This window comes from Condylura cristata, unplaced genomic scaffold, assembly GCF_000260355.1.
Source record: "Condylura cristata isolate star-nosed mole 26May11 unplaced genomic scaffold, ConCri1.0 scaffold00009, whole genome shotgun sequence".
Lineage (NCBI taxonomy): Eukaryota > Metazoa > Chordata > Mammalia > Eulipotyphla > Talpidae > Condylura > Condylura cristata.
In genome coordinates, this window is record NW_004567110.1 from 11082669 (window position 1) to 11099587 (window position 16919).

The 16919-nt window shown below is 39.6% G+C and overlaps 1 protein-coding gene across 3 annotated transcripts in view; it reads left to right on the plus strand.

The window, feature by feature from the left end:
- Positions 1-16674, plus strand: part of TATDN1 (TatD DNase domain containing 1) — a 26043-nt gene extending 9369 nt beyond the window's left edge. For all 3 annotated transcript variants that reach the window (XM_004679600.2, XM_012723036.1, XM_012723037.1), the window contains exons 4-12: positions 209-272; positions 1917-2060; positions 2144-2186; positions 6076-6161; positions 6249-6289; positions 10286-10362; positions 13130-13200; positions 14100-14226; positions 16486-16674. In XM_004679600.2, the coding sequence (XP_004679657.1) occupies positions 209-272; positions 1917-2060; positions 2144-2186; positions 6076-6161; positions 6249-6289; positions 10286-10362; positions 13130-13200; positions 14100-14226; positions 16486-16588 (756 nt within the window). In that variant the 3' untranslated portion in view covers positions 16589-16674. The remainder of the gene's footprint in view (positions 1-208; positions 273-1916; positions 2061-2143; positions 2187-6075; positions 6162-6248; positions 6290-10285; positions 10363-13129; positions 13201-14099; positions 14227-16485) is intronic.
- The last annotated feature ends 245 nt before the right edge of the window (positions 16675-16919 follow it).

The window sequence follows — 16919 nt, forward strand, 5'->3', positions numbered from 1 at the left end:
TGTGTGTGTGTGTGTGTGTGTGTGTGTGTGTGTGTGTGTGTGTAGAGAGGTAGTCAGGCACCACTACATAGAAGGTGATGTTTCAGCTAAATTTTAAAGAAAAGGTAAGTGTGTGATAGTCTAACAGGGAAAAACTGGTAGAAAGCAACAAGAAGGCAGGCCTGGGAAATGGCGATGTCCAAAGTCAGCTGATTTTTTTCTTTTCCAGTTTATGATTACAGGTGGAAGTCTGCAAGACAGTAAAGACGCCCTACATTTGGCACAAACAAATGGTACCTTTATATAACTTTCACCCCCCAAAAAAATAATAAATATAAGAATTAAGTTATTTTGAAGAAATCTTTCTGAGAACTGCCTCAGGTAAAATACAATGGATCATGATGGTAGAAACAATAGGAAAACAGACTGATTTCAGTGAGACATGATTGAAATGAAAAAAATTCAGAGTACCCATTGGTATATCAGATGCTTAAATAACATACTCTCACTGTACTTAAAGATTATTTTAAAATTTCAGTTAAAGAAAATTAACTATTTACCTGGTAGGTAATCTGGTCTAAAATATTCCTGATGGAGTTTTTTGTGTATTTTGTAATGTGTTTCTGTTAAGCTCTTTTTTTTTTTAAAGATTTATTTATTTGTGCATACAGAACTGGGGTACAGGCCAGAAGCTCAGGGGCGGTGAGAGGCTTCACCAGGGACAGAGTGGGGAGCAGAACAGGCATATGGATGAAGTACACTACTGAGGGGAGCAGCGGGCGGGTCAGGAGAGGTCTGCTGTGCCATGTGGTCACCTCCGGGGCAGGCCGGGATCAAACTCATGCGGAAGTGGCTTTAGCTTCTTAGTGCTGTGCTTTAACCCGTTGCGCCACCAGGAAGGGCCTCTATTAAGCTCTTTTAACCTAATCTGTGAAAAGATCATTATTGAAGACACTGCAGAGCAGACATTGTGAAGACTTAGGCATGCAGTTATATAATACATGGGTCTTCATATGCTCACTTCCTGCTCATTTTGTACTATAATAAAGTTTTTATATCTGTAATAAAGTTTCAGAAATGACTCCTAAAGGAATCCTAGATACATAAAATAACTTATATCTGCTTTTAAATTTTTTAGCCTATTTTATTTTTTTTTTTTGCTAGATGCACTGGGGGTTAGGCATTTTGAAATATTGATTTATAAAATATTTTAGAGGAAATCTTTCTAAATGCTTACTAATCTTCATGGTCCACTGATAATTTTTCTTAGTGATGTAGATCATAAAGATAATCCTCTTCCCAGAAGAGGATTCCCTCTTGAAATACATAAAAATACTGTCTTCCATACTTTTTATGCCCAGACGGATCCTCAGATCTCCATTTTCATCTTCCCTTTCCATGTACCTGAATCCTACTACTTTAAAAACTCTGCCTCCTTTGACATGTAAACGTTTGCATGGGGTCGCCAGCAAGGCTATACACCTTCCCCAGGGGTTCAGGGGAAGGTTCCCTAAAGCCACTCAAAATAACTTTGATCTCACATTTATGTTCCATACAGTTAAAGCTAAATCTGACCTCTAAATAAGTGAGCTTTGTTATTAGAAAAACCAATCCCCTCTCCCACCACTTAAATCACCCTTTTAAAAAGAATGCATTTTAACTATTAAATACATGAAACAAGACAGTCATGTGAGCAGCCAACATAAAAAATAAATTAGGTGATATTTCTTTCTCCAAGTAATAGCTTCATTTTTTATTTTCTCAAGCTCAGTAAATACCCAGCCTTAGAATCTGCAGCCACTGCGCGTAAGCTCAATCGCCGGCCAGGGAGCTGACCCACATGGCACAGCAGATATTCTGCTTATTTACATATTTATATTACATATAAATATGAAAAAATACTTTGAAAGTAGTACTAAAATGCTGTTTTGTATTAGATATGTTTTTCAGTACAGTTGGTTGTCATCCTACAAGATGTGATGAATTTGAAAAGAACAACCCTGATCTTTACTTAAAGGAGCTGCTCCATCTTGCTGAAAACAACAAGGGGAAGGTGGTAGCCGTAGGAGAGTGTGGGCTCGGTGAGTGCAGCTGCAGACAGCATTGAAAATAATGGCTTGTTCTGTCGAGACCTGACTACTTACCGACTGTTTTTATTTTAAAGATTTTGACCGACTACAGTTTTGTCCCAAAGATACTCAGCTCAAGTAAGAAAATTTATTTGACCTCAGAAATTATTGTAAATTATAAGCATGGTTATTAACAGCTTGTATCATTTCAGAATATATTTGGATGAAGCTTCAGGATTTTGTTTTTCCCTTTCTATATCAAAAAGCTTATTCCCTAACTGATTCACCACCGAATTTCATTTTAATGGTAGAAGTAAGAATAATTCTGCATGACTGAGCCTTTTTTGTATGTTTTTTAATTAATGCACTTGTACATGAATCTTTTCAATGAGATGAATTAAATTCAGCTATGAAGAAGTGTGCTTTAAGAGCAAGGGGTGCCCAAAGAGGATTATAGGAACCATCACCAAAGCTAAAAAAGCACCTTGTACTCTCACTAGAGAGTAGACACAGTCAACCTGGACCCTTTGCCAGGAGCTGTGTTGCAAGTGCCTGCTGCTGAGAAAATTCCAGGGTGTACATGCCTTAGAGACTGTTTCCCATCCATTACCTTAGCTGGAACTCCTGAGTCAGTGCTTCACACAGAAAAGAAAAACTAGGTCATGGGGTTCATTTAAAACTTGAACATTTTATTGAATTTCAAGAACAGTGTCTAAAGGTGGTTAATTATTTTTCTACTCAACAAATACCTGTACTTTATGTACCAGAAACTGCTAGAATACAGTATACAAAAATATGAACAAGGTGTAATATCTGTCCCTAGAGACACTTATAAGCAAACCTCCATCCTGCTTAGTTTCTTCTACACAAAGAATGAATCACTTTCCTCTCTAATTCCCTTTTAAGATGCTATCCAACTCTGTTATAATAATTAATAATTAACCATTTTTATCATAGGATCTTGATTTAGCTTCTGGATGGCTGAAGGAAGTTTTCAGATTATTAGTACCAAAAGCGTCCTCCTCCTCTCCCTCCCCTGCGCCACCACAAAGGAGACCCTAATGTCCCAGGGCAGTTGAAATGGCACACAGTGAGGAGCGGGCTGTGGGCTGTCTAGGGAGCCTGTCACCCTAGACTTTAGCCTCCAGATTCTTGGAGTGTGAAGGTCCATACCAGGGGGCACAAGAGAGGGCACAGCATGTACTGTGGCTCTTTTGGGCCTCCCATTTATATAACCTAGCACCTCCCGTTTATATAACCTATCACTGCTTTGCAATTAGTCATATGTTATTTGCAGAGTTTTTCAGGGACATTTGTGTGATTAAAAGCTAGATTGATGCTAGATACCTCTTGAGTTTCATGTAGGTGAGCTCACTCAACCTAAAAAGTTCACACATTCATGTTTAAATTGACAAACAGTTTTCTGCAATAGTTTTTAGGTTAAGCCCTAAGGAAGAGAGTCATACTTCCTCCACTTCTGCCTGTTTTAAAGATCAGCTGCATGAGGCAAACAGACTGTGTAGTGGTGGCAGCCAGGGGCAGTGGCGGAGCCCTGGATTTCTCGCCATTACACTGTTGTCCAGATGAGTTAAAACTGAGTCTGAAATGCAACCATTTAGTTTTTTGCATTACATGAAAATATTGATAGTACCAGTTCTGTTTTCTATTCTCAGTCTATTTCAGAATTTAAAACAATAGTGGGTATAGTTTATGCTTTAACACATGCCAGTTTTACACCTGTTAATCAGTAGTAGAGAATTTGATACCGACTGCCTCCTCCATATGATACAGAGAAGTACACTTTATTTCATACCTTACTGACAAGAGGATATAATTAGGTTGGAAAAATGCTATAAAAGTGTATGGACAGCAGAAGGAAATTTCTGACCTTCTGGGGGAAATCAGGCAAAGCTATGCCAAAATGAGGAGATGCGGAGATGGAAAAGTAAAGTACAGTAGACATTTTGAAAAGATAGGCTTTTTAATTGGAGATATTTTTTAATTACTAAACATCAGAGAACTGAATGAAAAAATGATACCTCAGCAGTAGTCACATTTGAGTTGTTACTAGAGAAACGAGTCCCCGCATCTCGCCCTCCCCGGCAGCTTACTGCCCGCACACACAGCACACTGCTTACTCTAGCACTCACACGTTGCCCTGAAAGTGCGATTGTTACTGCCCACAGTGAGCTGGGTCTCAGCTCTTCTCAGGCACATACCAAGTCTTACTCACGCAGCTCCTGTAACACCCAGCTCAGTACTCTTGAGCACATTCGGGTATTCAGTAAGTGTTCATTGAATTTTTAATGAGAACAGAGCGGTCTTGTACTTTCATCTAGTCAGATACAATGCGTAAAATTTAGCTTTTGTTGTTGTGTCTATTTTTGGAAGATTTAGATTTTGGCCTGTGTGCTTTTGGATCATCTGCAAATAGCTAACCCGCATATTTGTTTGTTTGTGTGTAGTCAGGAAAAGGAGATGTGTGGCTAGAGGGAAATAGAAAGTAAATGAGAATAGTCAATTAGGAGGCAAGACAACCACCTAATGTGCAATAAAGGTGGTATCTGCAAAGTAACGATAAATGAGGGTAGTCAAAGTGGAGTTTCAAAAGGACCACGGGCTCGTCTTTGGGATGAAAAGAGCTTTGGGTTTGAATCATGGCTGCCATCTGGTGTCTTTACACCCTTTGTTGGTCTCTATTTCCTCTTCCTCAAAATGGGGATGAAGCCATCTACCTTTCCTCATATTAGTAAGTGAAGCCGTGCTGCCACGCCTGCCGCGAGTAAGTGCGCCCCAAGTCCCAGCTGTTGTTTATGGTCTTAGAACTGTGCCACACGAAAGGAAAATGCTGGCTATGCTTTTTGTGCGGAATTTTTGAAAAGTCTTCTTAAAAAAACAACTAAAAAGCAAAAGTTCAAAACAAAGGGAAAGTCTGAGTTTCTCATGGAAAGGCTTGCTTGTAGCTGTACCCTGTGTTTGCAGTTTCTTAGGAATTCAGTTAAACAGAGAAATTTCCTCCCCAAATGAAGAGCCTAAGAGGTCAGCCCCTTCAAGAAAATAATGAGCGATCGATAGTCTGTAACTCCAAGCTTCAAGCAAAACTCTACGGCGCTAGTGACAATGAGAGGGAGCCCTGTGCTGAAATGAAAGAGGTGTACCCCACTCTTCCCTCAGGATGTTGTCTTATACTCTGGGACCAAAAAGAGGCTTCTTTGAAATGTCACAGTGTTTGGCATTTTGGCTGGGACCTGGAGCTAGGGCACTGAGGTTCTGCGTACATGGTTGCCACGCTGTGTGTTGTGGTTTAGACATCCTCTGCCCCAAGCTCTTTTCCTTCCTAGGGTGATTTTGAGGAGCAAATGCCATAGAGACAAATGACACTTGAAAACCCTTCTTACAAAGTATTCTAAAATACTTGTTTTGCATAATGTCTTAGTTTTGTGCTATTTATTTAACAGATTCTTACATGTAGTTTCCAGGGAAGCCTCTTTGCTCAGTGCTCTTCTGAACGGCACACGGAAGTATGAAGGGTGTCTTGGCGCCTCACTGGAGGGCTGGCACTGACGTAGGGCTGGCACCGACAGCGCTCTGGCGCAGCCAGGGCCGGCCGCGTGTTCCGCCCGCAGTGCTCGCACCGTCCGTTCGCAGGGAGGGCATCTGCTCCCTTTGCTAGGACTGGGTCAGAAAGCTAGTTACACCGTGGGGGACATTCAGGTAAACTTCACCGCCCTTTATGTCTAACAGTCAGCGTTGGAAAGTGCTGCCCCATTTACCCGGTGTGAGAAAACAACAGACATTTCTGAAAATAATTTTGTGATCTCAGAAAACAGTCTCCCTTTCCAGAAGTTGTATGTTATTTAGGTTTTACAAATAAGCCTGGTGTATTAATTGTGTCTGTCCTACATTTCTGTCCTAATTTCTAAAGGATAAGATTGCTCTAACCAAAAATAAATAACTCAACATAATTAATTGTATTTCTCATGCTAAAATAAAAATTTTAACAAGGAAATCTTTTTTGTATTACAAGATATTTTGAAAAACAGTTTGAACTATCGGAACAAACAAAATTGCCAATGTTTCTTCACTGTCGAAGCTCATGTGATGAATTTTTGGGTGAGTTAAGGCTAAAATTTTTTACAGAATTTAAAAATTTTGCAGAAATCAAGCAATTTGCTGAAATTTCTGTTTTTTAATTCACAGATATAATGAAAAGAAACAGAGATCGATGTGTAGGTGGAGTGGTAAGTGTTAAGAGTCATTTTTAATGGATGATGCACGAAAGCATCAGTTATTACTCACATTGGCGTCTAAGTCATTCACGTGTCAGGCTTTTCTCTCATTTGAAGGACATGTAAGTTTACTGTTGGATCTCTGGCCATAGGTCATCCAATATAAACCATACTTTTAAAAAAAAAATAATAGTTCAGTTTTACATCATTTTGTGCCTTTTTCCATCTCACTTGTAATCCCTGCCGGCTTCCCAAATCACCTGTGTGCCATCACCATAGTCCTGTGCACTTCCCCCTCCCCCCCACTGCCATCATTGATCCCACCCCCCACTCCACCCCCATAAAATGTCTCTCTCTGCTATATAGTTGTTCATTATTATTTTCTCCCCTGGTCCTTTATACTCCTGCTATGAGTGAAACCATCCAGTATTTTTCCTTTTCTTTCTGGCGTATTTCACTAAGCATGATCCCTTCCAGCTCCATCCATGTTGCTGCAAAAGGCATGTGTTTATCTTTTTGATTGCTGAGTAATATTCCATTGTGTATATGTACCATATCTTTTTAATCCAGTCATCTATTTTTGGGCATTTCGGTTGATTCCATGTCTTTCCTATTGTAAATAAAACAGCAATAAACATGGGGGTGCAGGTGTCTTTTTGAGTCAGTGATAAACCACACTTTAGTTACTTGTTCAAAGTATAAGAATTGAACCCAGACTTCTGGTCTCAAGAAAGCCCATGGGTCTAAACTACACATTTTTTTAAAAAAGATTTATTTATTTATTCGTACAGAACTGGGGTACAGGCCAGAGATGTGGAGGGTGAGAGGATTCACCAGAGACAGAGTGGGGAGCAGAACAGGCAGATGCACGAAGTACACTGCTGAGGGGAGCAGCGGGCTGGTCAGGAGAGGTCTGCTGCGCCATGTGGTCACTTCTGGGGCAGGCGGGGATTGAACTCATGCAGAAGTGGCTTTAGTTTCTCAGTGCTGTGCTTTAACCCACTGCGCCACCAGGGAGGGCCTAAACTACACATTTTAACAGTACGTGGGATATTTCTTCTCTGCCTCTTCTGACAGCCATTCAGAATGTTCTTCACTTTAAATTTTGAATAAAGATATAAACTAATTTTAGTCATACTTTAAGATGTTGTCACATTCATTTCAAGTTTACCTTGTTTGTCAACTCTATTCATAAACTTATCACCATGACCTAGAGCCTCCTTTCTTGCACTTGCTGCTTCCACCCTAAGCCTTTCTCAGCTAGGGTCATTTCAGTCATCAGCATTGAAGTGTCCTCTGCCCACCACTTCACTCTAGTGGCCATGCTAGTGCTTTTTTTATCTTTTCTGGATCATAGATGCCTCTGAAAATCTGCCTCAGAAAATGCTTAGAAATACATATTATCTCTTCATTGGTCTCCAGGAGGAAAAAAAAAAAACTTATCTAGCTTTTAAAACACTGTATTGTGCCAGCTGAGGAAAGGGAAAGCTCCGAGACCTTACGGTGTACCGCATTGTGTTGCTTTGACATTTCACATACAATCTCCCAAGTTTGTATTCAGCCACTGTGTCACATTTTACACTGTGAGTGCTGTGCATTTCCCGTGCAGCTGTGGTAATGATATTACTGAGCAATATGACCCTGCAGTTTATTCTTTAGGAACTGCACTGGGGAACTGAGAGACTTTCACTAATGCCCTTGAATTGCTGGTGACACTTTCAGTCTCTACCTCTCAGACCCTTTGCTTTATTTCTAAGTAAGAAGTGGATTGGATGATTCTATAATGGTTTTTAAAAAAATAACAGCAACAACAAATCCAACTTGTGTTCAATTTTAACTTAAAAAAAAAAAATTACCAAACAAAGAATAATTCTCTGAAATATTTGCTGAAGAGTCATGTTTAAAATTATTTTGATATTGGGGCCCTTCCCAGTGGTGCAGCCGGTTAAAGCACAGCACTAAGAAACTAAAGCTACTTCAGCATGAGTTCCATCCCTGCCCCAGAGGTGACCACATGGCGCTGCAGTCCTCTCCTGACCCGCCCGCTGCTCCCCTATACATTGTCAGACGGCCTGTGCTGCTCCCCACTCTGTCTATGGTGAATCCCCTCACCACCCCTGCACCTCTGACCTGTACCCCAGCTCTGTATGCATAAATAAATCTTTTTAAAAAATTATTTTGATATTGGGCCTCCTTGGTGGCTCAAGGCATTAAGTCTCAGCACTGTGAAGCTATCAGCAGCATAAGTTCAATCCCCAGCCAGGGAGCTGACCCACATGGCGCAGCAGACCTCTCCTGTCCAGCCTGCTGCTCCCCTCAGCAGTGTATTTCAGTAGATCTACCTGTTCGGCTCCCTACTCTCTGGTGAATCCTCTCACACCCTCCCCCCCCAACCTGTGGCCCATACCCCAGTTCTTGTGTACATAAATAAATGTTTTATAATTTTTTTTTATTTCATTATTAATAGAGGTACTTTTTTGCCGCTGGAAATGCTGAGGAGTGCCTTTGCAGTGTAGTTGTTGAGAATTCTTTGGACTTGGTATTAATGTGCCATCACTCGTTACACATACTTGAAAGACTGTTGTGACTAATTATCTTGATTACATAAATGCGTCCCAAGTGTGAGGAGCTGCACTGTCACCCCTTTCTGTCTGTGAAGGGGAGGAGCACCATCTTAGTCTTTGTCTGCTGAACTGACACTGACATACTCAGGTTTTTTGTAAATGTTCTCGCAACCTTTTTACAGATCTTAAAACTTGCCTCTATAAAGTCTTGTCTAGGGGAAAAAAAGATTCTTTTTTTAAGATTTATCTTATGTGTTTATGAATACAAGAGCTGGGGTGCAGGCCAGAGGAGGAGTGGTGAGAGAACTCACCAGAGGCAGAGTGGGGAGCAGAGCAGGCAGATCCACTAAAATGCACTGTTGAGGGGAGCAGTGAGTCATCCAGGGGAGGTCTGCTGCACCGTGTGGGTTTGGCCACTGGCCTGGCATCAAACTTGTGCTGCAGTGGGTGCCAGCAGCTTCCAGGGAGGCACGGGAAAAAGGTGTCTTCTAACAGAAAAATTAAACTGCTTTAAAAATACATCAAGTTAGGCCCTCCCTGGTGGCGCAGCGGGTTAAAGCACTGCACTGAGAAACTAAAGCCGCTTCCGCATGAGTTCGATTCCCGCCTGCCCCGGAGGTGACCACATGGCGTGGCAGACCTCTCCTGACCCGCCCGCTGCTCCCCTCAGCAGTGTACTTCACCGATCTGCCTGTTCTGCTCCCCACTCTGTCTCTGGTGAAGCCTCTCACCACCCCGGAGCCTCTGGCCTGCACCCCAGTTCTGTATGCACAAATAAATAAATCTTTAAAAAAAAAAAATACATCAAGTTAAAAAAGAAAAATACATCAAGTAGCTTTATATTTCTAACTTTTTCTCATGTTGTTGCCTAAGAATCTGGCTCCTACCTCCACCCCCCTACCCCCCCCCATCCAAGGTACTGTGGTTAATGCCGCCGCAGAAACACGAAGTCCAGGCCGCCAACTCCTTGCCTCATGTCCTTGGAGAAGATGGCAGATTGTAACTGAAATTTGACTAGAAAATAAAAATTGTAGGGACTACTCTGTTTGAAACCCTGTGGTTCAAAAAACCCTAATGCATCTCTCTTTTTTTAAAAATAAATTCTTATGGCCCTCCCTGGTGGTGCAGCACTGAGAATCTAGGGCCGCTTCCGCATGAGTTCGCCTGCCCCGGAGGTGACCACATGGCACAGCAGACCTCTCCTGACCCGCCCGCTGCTCCCCTCAGCAGTGTACTTCACCGATCTGCCTGTTCTGCTCCCCACTCTGTCTCTGGTGAAGCCTCTCACCACCCCGGAGCCTCTGGCCTGCACCCCAGTTCTGTATGCACAAATAAATAAATCTTTAAAAAAAATTAAAAAATAAATAAATTCTTACTATAAAGGCTTAGAATGTTAAAGAAAGCATCACGGTTATATAGTGAAACCTCACCTCTGTGTCTGTAGGTGCATTCATTTGATGGTAGCAAGGAGGCAGCGGCTGCTTTGATTGACTTGAATCTCTACATAGGAATTAATGGTTGGTAGGTCCTTAAATTTTTTTTTTTTAAATTTTATTTAAGAAAAATTTTGCCATGAATTGCTGATGAAGATTTAAATTTATTTTATGGAAGTTTGTGTGTTTTTTATTGACCTTGGTCTAAGAATATCAGTAATTATACATGTCAAAAATATAATAGTAAATAGAAAGTAAAGAGTACATGACAATTAGAAGTTAAAACTTGAAAATTATAAACTACTATCCTGTGCTTCATTGATGGAAAACGTTTTGTGTTCAGGTCAGCAGCTCAACTTATTCTCAGTTCATTTTATTCCTTTAAAATGTCCCTGGCCATGTCATTCAGGTGCAAGTATCCTAGGTGATGTCTGATGACAGAGAAGAGGTCGTGTGTGACATGATTGTTTTACATGTGTCTGTTGGCCCAGAAACTGAGGCCAAGAGAGGCCAAGGAATGGATATAAAATAGCCCCAAGGGTGTGCATGCCGGGGCCCTCTGGCTCCTCTCTTGGCGACCTCTCTGCAACTGGAACAGCACCAAACCCAGTCAGCTAGCACAGGTGGGTCCCTGACTCACTTTCTTCCGAATAATTTACTGAGTTTCCGCCACTCTCTACAAGATGTCAGTGTAGTTCATAAACTGCACCCCTTCAGTGGTTTTGTTTCCTTAAAATTACTACTTTCCTGATGCCATAATTTTCTACTAAGATCTATTTAAGAAATAGAATCATGAAATTGCTTATTTGCTATAGGGTTCAGACTTAAATGTCCTGGATACTTTCATATTTGATTTATAAATTAATATGTACAGGAATATATGCATAAGTATTAAAAAGTAAAATATTACTAAAGGTTGTATAAAACCATATTTCAGAGAGGCAAGCACTTTGCAATTTGCCACTGTACGCCTGTTCCTACCTTCATTTTCCTTCAGCAGTGTATGTCTGGCCTACCTGTTCTGCTCTCCATTCTGTCTCTGGTGAATCCTCTCGCCCTTCTGCACATCTGGCCCACACCAAGATGTATACAGCTCTAGTATCCATAACTAAATCTTTAAGAAAAATAAATAGGGCATTCCTGGTAGCACACGGCTTTAAGTAAGTCTCAGCATTATGAAGCTATCACCAGCCATAGCATCAAGGGAGCTGAACACAGGACGCAACAGACCTCTCTCCTCTCTTGCCCGCTGCTCCCCGCAGCAGTATATCTCAGTAGATCTGCCTGTTCTACTCCCCACTGTCTCTAGTGGATCCTGTACCTCTGGCCTACACCCCAGCTCTCATATGTGTAAATAAATAAATCTTTAAATGTAAAGGAGTCAGAAGAATTGTAATTTGATAGGTTTAAACAGATTTAACAAACGAATCAATTATGTATGACATTTCATTTGGATTCTCAAACTTAAGGAGAATGTGTGCCATTGAGATACTTTTTAAATATGAGATATATATGATTAAAAAAAAGTTGGACTTGTATTAGAATAGTGTTGTGCTTGTATTTTTTAAGTCCTTAATGCCTAGAGATATATGCCGAAATACTTACTGGAACACTGAAATGTTGAGACTAGACCTTTGGAATTTCCTTCAGGATAATACAGAAGAAGGCAGGGGAAGTGAAAGGGACAGATCTGCCAGGGGTCAATATTGGATGGGACTGGTTGATGAATACATGGGGGTTCTGGGTTATTATGTGTATCTGAAATTTCCCATAACAAAGTTATAAAACATGGTGAAGTTAAAAATGTAACATAAGACAGTGTTAGTCACCTAACAACATTATATATAGCAAACCATCCTAAAACTTAGTGGCATATTACAGTTTTTTTGGGGGGTCTTTGGGTCAACTGGGTTTGACAGATACAAGGGTAAGTTATCTGCCACAAGGGTTCATTCACATTTGTACCATGTTTCTCATTCTGGGCACTATGCATGTGAAGAATGTTACCCGTACACATAATTCTAACAATGAATGTGATTTTCATTCTTTATGAAAGTTCTGTTATGAGCCGTGGAACATAAACTAATACTGTCTAATACTGATCTTTCATACCATGAATCCTCTGTATTTGGACCATCCCTTTGCTCAGTGAGGGCTTCTAAGTTAGGCAATTACTCAGAGAAGCAAATTCTTGTAAAAAAGGTAAATTTTACTTAGATTCATGTAGAAATTATTGGCTAAGCACAAACAATTGTATCTTTATCCCCCTCAGTTCCTCCAAAGGCAAGATACAGTTGTATTCCTTTTTTAAATTTATTTTTACATCATTCTTCATTTTGTGCCTTTTTCCACCTTGGTTGTAATCCCCAGGGATTTCCCACCACCCATTTGCCCGTGTGCAATCACCATAGTCCCACGCACCTTTGTTACCCCATTTTTGACCCCATTCCCCACTCCACCCCCATAAAATGTCTCTGGTATATAGTTGTTTGTTGTTTTTCATTTTTTTCTTTATTGCAATTGCTTTTTTTAAAATCCATGGTCCCTTACATTGCTGCTATTAGTGAAACCATCTGGTATTTTTTTCTTTATGGTTTATTTCTCTAAGCATGATCCCTTCCAGCTCCATCCATGTTGCTGCAAAAGGCATGAGTTTATCTTTTTTGATTGGTAAGTAATATTACATTGTGTCTATTTACCACTTAATCTGGATTCTGTAAGGCCAGGAATATACAGACGCTTCCTAAGTAGCCTGCCATTGTGATCAGTTTGTTTAGGGTCTAGGTTTTGTAATGTTTTAGACAAGTTTGTAATATGAAAAAGTTACTCATTAAATTTACCTTTTTTTTTTTAAGCTCACTGAAAACTGAGGCTAATTTGGAAGTTTTGAAGTCAATACCCAGTGAAAGACTAATGATTGAGACAGGTAAGTTTGGTTTTAGAACCTTAACTTTCCTAAGTAGACAGAAAAAGAGCTAGAGAAAAGTGAACAACTAAGCAACATGCTCAACTTCAACAGTTACACTTTTCAGAAAAATTTGAACAGTTATCAATTGATGGAAAATATTTATGCAAGCAATTTTCAATTTTAGAAGTTTGCCCCTACACAGTTAAAAACGTGCTGTCTTAATATGTGGTAACTAAGGAGGTTGTAGTTGTGGTTAAACTAGGCGTCTTAATGAAGTATTTTACCTCAAGATTCCAGAGCTGTTGTGAGTTTGTTTTAACACATTGTTTTCTTTATAGTGGCTTCATTCTACAATACTTAAATAAACTGCAAAAATGAAAATCAAACTAGTCTTAGAAAGTTAAACTTAATGTTGGCTTAAAATTAAAAGGGAAGTAAAATTTTTATCTAAACTTAAGACATAAGGCTTTCCTTATATACACAGACTTTAGTGAAATCAAGAATAGAGAAATCAGAATGACTTCTTAGGGGCAATGAAAACGAGTGATTGTTTTAAGTATGCTGATAAAATGTGTAGGCAATTGTAGTTCCTTAAGAAAAGTAGGGCAGTACCCAGAGCCACCGTCACATTCAGTAAAGGCAGAGTTTAAATGTTTTCCTATCAGTTATATTTTAGGTTTTGTTCTAAAGCATATCATACACCATCAGTAGTGTTAACAGAAAAAAGTAGTTTTGTAAAGCATCGAGTTTGTACAATTCAGGAGTCTGTCATGTGCTTTTCTTAGAACTGTTCTGTTTTTTGTTGCTATTTTAGTTTATGTTAGAGGTTATAGATTATGTGTGTGTGTGTGTGTGTGTGTGTGTGTGGATTTTAATAGTAATTTTTAAAGTTGAGAGACTTCTTTGCTTAACTCTAGATGCACCTTGGTGTGGAGTCAAAAGTACACACGCTGGGTCAAAATACGTAAAAACTTCATTTCCTACCAAAAAGAAGTGGGAAAATGGACACTGTTTGAAAGACAGAAATGAGCCCTGCCATATAATGTAAGTATTTTGGTTTTATGGCCTTACACAACATTAGCCAGCAGTAAATGTCAGTGGATTCGAGGGAACTTAAGGTGATCAGACTGCCACACAGTGTGATTTGGAGGAACTTGGCCCTGACGTACTCTAGCTCAGCTCCTCTCTTCAGTGCCTCAGTCCAAAGTGGAGTGGCACACCAGAGAAAACTGGGGTTTGGGTTGTCACTGTGTAGGCGAGGGAAAGAGCATAACCTACCCATAGACTTAACACCTCCTTTACAAGTTCTTTGCCATGTAGCTTCCCTGTGGATGGTTATAAAATTGCAATCTTAGCAGGGGACCTTTCTGATGGCATATGTATTTTCAGCAATTGGACAACATGGATGAACCTAAGAACATATTCTTTAAAGCCTCTGAACAAAAACAGTTGTAGAACTTGCTTTTCCCACTCACCCACAAAGCACACAACTTAATAGAATTTTATTTCCTAGAAATACTGTAACAATCATTTTTGATGAAAATACACAGCACATGTTAAGAGGGGCTCCTGTAATCCTCAAGAACAGTGGGGCATGTTAAGACTTTTAAGAAGTTTGTTATTCCTTTTAATGGGCACATTCTTCAGTGTTTTTTTGTTTGTGCAAACATAATTTTAATCTATAGACTATATTGTTCTAGTACGTTGTACCAGTTCAGGCAACCAAACATATGTGTTATAAGAATTAATATGTATTGTTACTTTTAGACTGTAGTAACTTCCTGCATATGTACCATCTTTTAGAAATCTTTGAGAAGAGCCAGATCTAAAATTCCCAAGACAGAAAATTGCAGAATTATTCTGTGAAAATATTGGACTGATTCTTTTAATAACTCTGTTGGCAAAGGCTTTAAAGCCAAATATTTTTAAAAACTGAAGGGTGAGGAATATATTTAAATTTGAGCTAGGAATCTGATAATTTTTATGAAATATAAGAACTTGGCAATATTATCAGTCAGCTGATAGGAATGTATGGCCGAGCCACTGTCCCTGGCAACTACTGGCTTGCAGGGAAATAAAGGTGACATTTCAGCTGTTCCCAGCTCTTGGGAGTTATGCCCTACCAAAGCACACACCTTGAGCAGACTGCAGCAGGGCCTGTGTGAGGGCAACAATGAATTCAGTGTGGTGGAAAGTAGGATGCAGAGGTAAATGATACACCTGGGAAGGGAAGGGAAAGTGAAGCCAGGTTGGGATGGCCTCTCCTATGCCAGTCTTGGTTTAGATTATATCAGGGTCCAAAAGATTTCAAGCACGAAAGTATCACTTCTCTTTTAAAAGCGGTCACTGGTGTCAGTGTGGAGCAAGGATTGGAGAGGATGACATTGATGAGCACAGTCCTACGCACGTAAATTCTAATTCCAAGTCATCGAAGGAAAATTCTCTGATTTACTAAGAAAAAACATGGATCTTTAAATTGCTTTTAGCATATTTTGAGTGTCAGATAAAAATTAAATAGTCACTTCATTTTATGCTATCTCTAACCTATCCCTATCCCTAGCTTCCTAGTGCTCTGAGGTGTTCATACATAAGAAGCCTACAAGGGGAACAAGTGCGTAGGACATTATTTAAATGTTTAATTTTGACTTTAAAACTTTCTAATTCGTGTAAAAAAAATACATGTCACTAGAAAATACTACTGATAATTATTAATCTAGATAAGAGAAACTGATGACGCCTGAACTATCTTTCTCAGGGAAAAAAGATGAGAAGATTCCTTACCCACATCGTACCACTAACTTCTAACTTACTTTGTTGGCATTGAGCTAGTGGAAATACAGCAGTTTCTTGCTGTCTTTAAAAGTCTCTAAGCAGTGGCCTTACAACTTGGCCACCTCCACGTATGACCTGCACTGTGACTCAGTGCACATGTACAAGCGCAGTGTGCTTTTCCTTTAAGCTTTTTAAACAGTCATCGTGACCTAGTCAGTGGTTCTGACCCAGTTTAGGAGGAGTCTTCCTGGGCACTGTGTTAATGCCGTAATTGTAGCTCACATAATACAGGCTGGTTTTGTAACTTACATTAACCAGATCCTTGGCTCTAGTTATGCGTAAAACAACCCAGAAGTCTGTCTCTGATAACTTTGAAATATCCCACCAGTTAAACTATTCTGTTGATATTGCTGAAAACTAATACCTGTTAAACATAATGTTTAATAAGTTTAGGATACTTAGAATAGTATCTTTATGTGGTAAAGATCGTTGTACTTGGAAATGTAATCATCTGTTTGTGTTTTGTTATAGTCAAATACTGGAGATAATGTCAGCAGTAAGAGATGAGGATCCCCTGGAATTAGCCAATACACTATATAACAACACCATTAAAGTATTTTTTCCGGACATGTAACTGGTATATCTTCCATTTTCCATCATGTATGCCAAATTTCATGGTAAGCTGTATTAAAAATTTTAATAAAGGAATCTCTGAACTTAGACATGTTATAGATGAGTGTATACCGTCACCCTCATTTTTTATCCATAAAATCAGATCAGAATTGTTTTAATATCACCACCTTTAATGTCCTAGTTTAAAACAATGAAAAACCCCCAAGTGTTTCATCTTGTAATTCCTTCGAAGGTCTAACGGACAATTTTATACCAGTGCTGCAAACACAGAACGGCTAGCAAACATACTGATTTTTACATCAAAATTAAACAATTAGCACATTCTGGTTTAT